We start from the raw sequence: 9,061 nt of genomic DNA, 5'->3' as shown, positions 1-9,061 counted from the left end.
GTTGTTTAAAGGTCGTTTTCCTTGGTGCTAGATACTAACTAGTATATGGAGTGTCAACCTCCTTAATAAAGCATAATAATTTTTATATTTTTTTAAACTGTTGTCTTAACTGCCACTCTAACAATTTCTCTGAAGACATTTCTACTTGCGGGTGGACGATAGGATGTATTCTGACATTCTACACATGTAAATGGTGCAGCGGGAATCAAAGTGATAATGGAATGACCTACCCCTTCCACAGAACTTAATTCACAATCAAAAAACACAAAGGACGCGATTCAGAAAACTTTGTTATACAAGTAGATTTGACTTAATCCAGGGTTACACCTACCCAACTAACGGGATTCTTTGATTTGAATATGGGTCTCTTTGTGGCAGCCCTTTTAAATTGGTGCACTGCTAATTCTTTCACTACCATGCTGCATATTACTTTGTGACTGTACCAAGCAAACCTCGTGTAATAAAACCCGCTCAAACAGCAGCGCTTACAGACAAATTACCAAAATGGCAGGCAAAACAAAAGGAAATAACGTTGGAAATGATTATTGCAAATCACATTATTAGTAAGCTATTAGCTTCTAATAAACAGGCCTGGGATGGCCGAGTGAATCCAATTTTTTCATTTCTGTAGGCTCTTCAATACTTGCTGCTAGACGGGTCATTCACCACAAAAAGCTCACTTTACTAGTACTGTGTATAACTAGCAATTGCTTACCTTATAGCAAGCGCCAAAACATGAAGAGAATGATAAGCACTTAAAATGTAACAGAATTATATACTTATGAGAATAGGTTCTAAAATGTGTTGCACAACAAAAGTTCGTCTTCTGATTAATCTGATTTTACAAAGAAAAGACCACTGCAATTTACATACAAGAGATCTGGAAAATAGTTATTTTCTATAAATCCGCATGTTTATAATTCTGGAATCTGCCTACTTTCAGAAGCACCATTGTGGATCTGCTGAACAGGAGAGTTTGCTAGATCACAACAGTCACTATTGCTATATTTTCATCCTAACATTTCCTGCTCACAAGGCAATTTTAACTGAATGCAGCTGCGCGGGCAGGGATTAAGATACAATAATGGACAACCATGGTGAAGACAAACACGATGGCAAGATTTCATAAAGCAGCTTTGGACCTCGTGTTTTAGAGACGAATAGAGAAATGTAGCTTATGGCAAAACCACCAAAACGATAATGGTATTCGATTTACCTATATAATTAAGAATGGCATTGTAAAGAGATTGTCATAGATCATATATGAGTTCCTATTAGCACTTTTCTTCAGATACCTTATCTTCCAAGTAAAATTCAAGTATTTTACAGCTCTACGGTGGAGAGAATGCACTTTAATGAGGGCGGGCGCTTCTCAATCAATTACACATATTTAAATCGACTGCTTATGTGACTATCCTACCCGCCCATGGCAGCAAAAGCAAGATAACCCAGGCTGTTAAGGGGCCCTTTAATCTTCCCAACTACCAAGCTTGAATAACACTAAAAAGGGAGCGGGAGCAAGGAAAGTATATATTTGCATTGGTGTGGGACGGCGCTCCTTCGCAATCATTCTTCATTTGGTTTGTCTGCTTTCTCTTTCATCATAGCACTAGAGAGAACTGGAAGAATAGCGAACAAATAATTGTTCTGGAAAACAAGATTTATGAAAAATTATCAGTTTAATTTCTTTTTTTTTTTTGGTATAACAAGCCATCTAGAAGCATTGGATTGCACCCTTTTTGGACGTTTAATACAAAGTGACATGGGTTTCAACAGATCTATTTCACTTCCTTAAAAATCAAGGAACTCATTAGAGCCCCTAAACAATTTCAATGTACATTCCAAAGCCAAAATGTCCATTTGTAAATTCAACTTTGGAAAGAAGAAAACGCGGTCAAAAAGTAAAAAAAAATAAAAAATAAAAAATAAACAAAGGTTGTTAAACGGACAGGTTGGTGTCGATTTTAAAACACGCAAAGTTTGTTTCTTTTTTATTTCTTTCAAGTTTTGGTGTAGGAATATGTGCAGATGCGAATGCAATCTTTTTCTCATAAGTGCTTAGTCCAGCAACAAAGTTTTGGTGAATTCAATTTGGTTCAAAACAATATTCTTTAGGTGACGATTCATAGTGCTGTTGAAACCAAACTGCCGTCTATTGTTGGAAAAATGAAAATCAACTTCCATCTCGAGAGTCACTGCTTCTCAAACAATATTAAAAAAAACATGTTGAAGCTTTCCCATATTTCCTTTGGTCGTCCTGGTCACCAAATTCTGTGCCAACGCACATCACATACATACATACATACATACACATCCATCCATCCATCCATACATACATACATACATACACACACACACAACACAATCACACTGTCCTTGTTTGGAAGTTCTGCTGAATTTCAGTGAAGATGCTAATCTTAGCGAGAAATGTCTGCGGCAAAGTTTTTTCTTCTTTTTTTTTTTAGTTCCGTGGAGTTTTAAGACTCAGACAATATTAGGGACACCTTCTGGAGAAGCTTCAAACGGTCTCTACAAGATTCGGGAAAAACAAATCCCAGATATTTCAGAGCTTTACTGTAGGTGCCCCTCGGAAATTTCTTCACAAAAAAAGGGCATACGCTTCCAGTTTGCTTTCATTTCCCGACAAGGAAACACCAGCGTCAGTGTAAGAGCACATGGTGGCACAATAGGTAGCACCAGGACACCTACACCCAACTTGTCGTCTTGTTGCTGCTAGGCCTCTTAAGATTCACATTCACAATATCACGTCTTGTGCAAAACAAGCAGTCTAAGTAGAAAGAATGCCCTCATGTTCTAATAAAAACTGTAGAAAAGGTCAGCCAACACCTTTTTGCCGTCCCATATTTATCTGCAGAGTGAGGGCATCTGTGCGTAGACAGGATAGGCGAGCCTGACGTTTAGGGAATCGTTATGTTGGACAAGCGACGTATGCTGGTAGTGAAGGACTAACTCCTTAAGTGTGCTGTACAGGTTATAGGGTTCAGCAAATCCATATCCCCGTGTAGTGCTGTAGATTACACAGTGCTTGACCTCCCCATCAGCCCTGCACAAAACAAAAGAGAAGAAAGTATGAGTAACATCTGGGTGGAACAAACAGAACACCTCATTTAAAGTCACACGTGACAAACTCAAACAAAAACCACTTCAATGAGGCAGTGAATAAAACAAGCAACAAATAATGCCTCGGTGAGAATCCAGTTCATTATATCAATGGTACGCTATAATAGTCACCGTTTCTGTTCAGGCAAAACAATAGTTTAAGAACTTTAAGAGCCTGGTGCGAAACAGACTTCGAGTGTGAGTGAAATTAATTCCCTGGTCTTATTCCAGTTTAGTTTCTTGTTAATGTATATTTATTTTTTTCCACCCACATAAGAGTAAAACACAGCAAAAAACGCAAACTTATAGTAAAGGTCGTATTCAAATTTTAACTGGCAAGTAAATGTCACATTCTGATTCTGCGGGAAAATGCGCAGCACGCACGGAGTTAAATAGGTATGCCTACAATGTTTTTTTCTTACTCGTTGACAGACGAGTTAAGGAGGGAAGCAACATCACAGAAGACATCTGGAAAGCATTAGACATGTTCTTCTAGGTGTTTGTGATGGTCTGTAATGTTTAGGTTCCAAAAATAAATAAAATGTTAGAGACATTATATAGGGCAAAAGTGAAGTTTTCCCTCTCATCCTAAAATTGAAAATGTTTTTGGAAAAACGTATCCAAATGCTAATGCCACTGTTCGATTGTATAGCTTATAATGCATTTCACTGTACAGTTAATTTGAAATGCATTCCTTTGTAATGCTTTTTATAGGTAGGAACCCTTCAGTAAGCGTGGTAAAAAGCTATTTACATATATCAGAGTTGTGATCCTTTTTTGGTCAAAGCCTACCAGACAACACAACTGCCTGGTTTGCTTACAACTTCTTCTGGGAATTCAGAAAACGTCCCTGGGAATGCATTTCTCCCATTGCTTACTAATGGCTTTGTAACTCATATTTGCTGGCTTTCTATTTGCTCTCTTTATTCGCTTCAGGCTTACCAGCTTGAGTTCATCCCTTCAAAGAGCATTCTTATATACTCTATCCTTCAGAGTATTCATTTTCGGTAAACATGCCTTTACATCAAATCTTGTCACATTTACTGTGCCTTAAAAGACAGCAGTCACATTTCAGACTCAGCCTTCTTAGGGAACTTGGTGTTTACTTTTCTTTCTTTGACTTCAAAGTGAGAGAATTTATGCCCCAATCCTGAGGAGTAGCCATGTGAGAAGGGAGGGTGTAGGATGTTATTTTTTCTAGCACAACAAAAATTAACTGAGCTGATATTTCAGAATAGATCAGAATTATGAAACTAGAAATGAAGCACATTTTTTTTTAATTCTGCAGAGTGGTGGAAACAAATATTTGTATACAATCAAAACATCAATATATTCGGCTATGACATCCGCACATTATCGTTTGTGTGCAGTAAAACCATGTATTTGCAAATATAATGGTCATTTCAATTGAAAATGTATTGGTGATGGCAGTGCGCTACCACGCCATGCACACTACACATCACATCACAACACTCAACTCCACTCTATACCCTTCCACAGTATGCCACAACATTCCACTGTACTCTACTATTATCCACTCTAAAAAAAGTTGACACGCCATTTGATTCCACAGCACAACAAGCCACTCCACTCTACGCCCCTCCGATCTTTCACACTCATTTCCAGTCTACCTAAATCTACCCATTCCACTTCACTACAATCTACAACAACCTACTCCACTCAATCTACCCCACTCCACAATCTAAACCAATCCAACCAAATCCACCGTACACCACCCCAATCTACCACTCTACTCAAACCTACTACACACCACTACAATCCAATAAACAAGGTTCCAACCGAATCTAGCCTACCCCACTCCAATCTACCCGTCACCACCCCAATCTACCCCACTTCAATCTATCCTACTCTAATCTACCCAATTTACCCCCAATTCCACTCAAACTAGCCCCTATACCCTAATTCACCCCACTCCATGCTATACTACTTCAATCCACCGCACTCCATTCTAATCCACCCCAATCTATCTCACTCCACCCCAATCCACTCCAACCTACCCAATCCACTTCAAGCCAATCTACCCCACTCCACCCCATCAATCCACCCCACTCACATCTACTTCACTGAACTCCAATCAACACCACTCCAACTCAATCTACCCCACCACAATCTACCCCACTTTACCCCAACCTACCCCACACCACTAACTCCTAGCCATGCTGAACAGCAGCCACAGTGGTGTACAACATGGCTAAAACACATTGCGAAAGCCAATACCTCTTGCATATGTGAGACTTACTGGCTTTGCCAATGCTTGTTCCTCAATGGTGTGTAGGCTACCTCTTCAGTTACATCATCTAGTTTTACAGTACTGTCAAGTTTCAATGGTGTTATTGGATTGTGTACAATTGGGTGGGCAATAATAGACCTTTTCACTTTTTTATGCTACTAGAAGGGTCAGAGGTGGACAATAGGGATGACAAAATAACAGGGTTTGAAACTACCAAGGAATTCAAATATCTCCCGGAAATCAGCATAATTTCTGTTCTTCCCCCAACCAAAAGTGAAATATTTCAGGTTTGCAGCACAAATCGTGACCTAGTCTGTCACAGATTGCTCATGGTAATAATGTTAGATGATTGATAAGGAACAGTCAGTGGAGCTTGTAAGTGTCTTGTTAGAACTGGCATTTACAGAGTGAACACCGAGTTGAGAAGTGGTATGCTCAGGAGATTAGGGAGAAAGTCTGTGCAGAACAGCGGGCGCTTGAAAACAGTAACAAAAACGCAAAAGCAGTTGGTCAAGCTATTAAGTTAAAACGTGAGGTTACAATAGGATATGAACTTACACCACAGAGCAGGCATAACATCCTTTTTTGCTACTTTCTCGTATTAAAAACGCCCCATCTGGTTTTCCCTGAAGCAAGTCTTCTGCTTGCGTGCGATTGAGGTCTCCAACAAACCATGTTTTTTCATCGTAATGTGGGATATTTTCTTCTTCCTCGTTTATAATATAGGTACTGCAAAAGAAAGAGCAATAGTCTCAAAGAATTTGAAAAGCACATCACTCTTATATTGAGAACAACAGTTTAAAAACCACAAATTACCAATGAATAGCCAATGCGCTTAGCAAAAAATGCAAAGACTGGCTCCAATCTCCCCTCGTCATCTTACGTGCTTTTAAGCACTACACTGGCACATTTTGTTCAGAAAACAAAAACTAGTAGGAAAATACTGTTCGCTAGAGCCCTCTTGCTGCCATGAAGGATGTGCTGATAAAGTACAAATAGTGTATAAATATTGGGCAGAAGTTTCTATTTTTCATTTGGCCAATTACACGGTTTTTTAATTTGCATATAAATAGCTTCACTGAGCAAACAACGTTTGAACGTTATTTAGTATTTGCAGACTTCGAGACCAGAAACTAGACGTCCTATGTGCCCTGTGCTTTGGATGCAGCTTATGTTAAGTGTATATTCAGTGGAAATCAGAATTTAGCAAGATAAAAAACGAGAAATTCACCTATGAAACAAATCATCTTAATATTGGGCAAGTAAACTCACAAAATTGCAAGAAAGCGAATCCACCTAGTTTGCATTTTGACTGGAGTAATGAAGAGAAAATCATTTTTAAATTAAATTATACATGAAAAGAAGGGGGCTGTTGGAAACAGGCAAAATGTAAGAATTAAGTTAATTGCCTGTAACTGTGGTTTGCCAACACTAGATCTTTATGAAATTAACATGCCTGAATCAGGGTCGAAGTCCTTAAGGGAATGACTCTGGAACGAGTGTTATGAAAGATCCAGTCAATGCTGGAGAAGAACTACAACCGTGGGCTGCTTCACCGATGTATATCATTTCGTTTGTACTCCTGCTAGGTTTCAAAATTACAAGACTTGGGATGACCAACATGCACATGATCTACATTCCTAGACCTTTCCTTTTGTACACCCTTCTGTTCATCAACTTGTTTCCCTTCATGCTCCCTTACCCAGCTGCATCTCCCTTCCTTTACCTCCTCTTTTCTGCTATCTACACCACCTCTTTTCGCCTTACCCTTCTCTTCCTTTTTCACTCGCTACTCCCCTCCTCAGCTCTAACTCCCCACTCCTCCCCTCCATCTTATGCCCTACACTCTTTCCCAGATCTTCCTCCATTTCCTCGACAGCCCTTTCCGTGCCCTGCCCAACCTTTGCTCACTCCTGCACCCATTCTTTCCTTCCTTCCCTTGTTCTTGATACCCTTCTATGAGGTCCCATCTACATAACCTTTGTTGCGGTCCCTTCTCTTTTATTCCCAACTTTCTTACCGTTGTCACTCCCCAATTCTCCCCTACCAATCACTCGCTGTACTTCCACTCGGTTGTATGACCTTATAACGCATTCTGTTGCAACGCATGCCTTTTCCACGCATGCGTTACAACGGAATGCCATTAGCACGCATATGGTTTACCTTTAAAATGCCTTTATCACGCATACCTTTACAACAATTTTCATTGTAGAACTATGCACGATAATGACATTTTCATGGTAAACCGACTGCAGGTCTGATTTTTTTGTTCAAATCTATAAATATATTTTTAATTATGCCTAACCTAATAATTTAGAATACCCCCCAAAAAATACTCACGGTGTCTTTGGACGGAATTCTCCTTCTAACACTGTTTTTAGTGGTCCCTTTTCTATTTTTTTTAATGCAGTACGTAGACGCACGTACGTAATCACGCCATTAGGGAGGCTCATCCCATGGACAAGAGGCCCAGAAGAGCGTTTTTTAGGTAAGTTTTCTTTTTTTTGTTAAAACCCACTCTTTTTTTGGGGGGGGGCACCCTACAGCCCCCTATTTTAATTCGATCTTTAACTCACATTCCTTTATTACGTAATTCGTACTAAAGGAATGCGTGGTAAAGGTTATACGTGGTAACCACGCATGCGTTGTAAAGCATGCGTGGTTAGTGTATTCATGGAAATGGCCACGTTGTAGTGGCTGTTTCCGCTTCCACTCTTTTCCTCACCATCCCCACACGCCCTTTGTTCGTTCATGTTTAAGCGACTGAGATTTTGCGTCGTAGTTACTGTTACTATGTAAAGGCAGACTATACTTTTGGTGTTCATGTGCTGTATAAAACTGTATCCATATATGAATGTAAAGCACAAGAGTAAATGTACTCACTCATCAATAGTCTCATTGCTGATGCCCAGCCAGTCATTTATCCGCTTCTGCCTCACTCCCTTATGATTAAGCCACCTGCCACAAGAGAAGAAAACAGATAAGGGTTTCATGAACAGCTTGGATACAAATCACTCGGATTGCACTAAATGCGACATCTTGTTAACTTGAGGGCAGGACCAAGAGAAACACCAGTAAGAAGTAAAAATGTTGCACAATCGGGAAAACTGAAATACATCGTAGAGCTGGTATTTTTCCAGTTAAAATAATAATACATCCAAAATCATAAAACTTGGATGTAAAGGTGTACGAATATGATAGAAAAATGGCCATGTTGGCAGTTTACCATACAAGGTACAATTTGTGGAAGCACCACATTTCAAATAATTCCCTGTAAATTCTGCATTTTTTTCCTCATGATAAAGAATGTATATATGTATTAAACAAGTCTGCAATCATTTGGCTACATAGAAAATGCAGCGGTATACCTTTTAGAGTTCCCGACTGCAACTTTGAAGATTGCATAAACATATGTATTCACTAAAATATGTCTAGGAATGTCACAAGCAGATATAAGTTACAAAAATATCAGTTTAAAAGCTTCAGTTGAACGCCGTTATGGTTAAGATCAAAAATTGAAAGACTACTCAAAGACAACGTTCCCCAGTACACGGTCCACAACATGAAATGCTCAGTACACCTGTCCAGAGAACCAGCTGGGGACTGTCTATGGGCAGTGATTTTCGCATTCTTACTTCAAAGTATTTCTGTTGGGAAGAACAGTGGAACACCAAATTGAGTACCCAACTT

The 9,061-nt window shown here is 39.3% G+C and overlaps 1 protein-coding gene across 2 annotated transcripts in view; it reads right to left on the bottom strand.

The window, feature by feature from the left end:
- Positions 1–1,660: 1,660 nt before the first annotated feature.
- The window catches only part of PIK3R3 (phosphoinositide-3-kinase regulatory subunit 3), a 30,291-nt gene continuing 22,890 nt past the window's right edge, over positions 1,661–9,061 (bottom strand). Inside the window, exons 8-10 of one of the 2 annotated variants that reach the window (XM_078671706.1) lie at positions 8,255–8,329; positions 5,930–6,100; positions 1,661–3,064 (exon numbers count right to left, since the gene is read on the bottom strand). In XM_078671706.1, coding sequence (XP_078527832.1) covers positions 2,866–3,064; positions 5,930–6,100; positions 8,255–8,329 — 445 coding nt within the window. In that variant the 3' untranslated portion in view covers positions 1,661–2,865. The remainder of the gene's footprint in view (positions 3,065–5,929; positions 6,101–8,254; positions 8,330–9,061) is intronic. The other variant, XM_078671707.1, reaches the window with a different exon arrangement.

The sequence above is a fragment of the Lissotriton helveticus genome, chromosome 1_2, assembly GCF_964261635.1.
Source record: "Lissotriton helveticus chromosome 1_2, aLisHel1.1, whole genome shotgun sequence".
In the NCBI taxonomy this organism is placed as follows: domain Eukaryota; kingdom Metazoa; phylum Chordata; class Amphibia; order Caudata; family Salamandridae; genus Lissotriton; species Lissotriton helveticus.
This window is presented reverse-complemented; position numbering and strand designations above follow the sequence as displayed.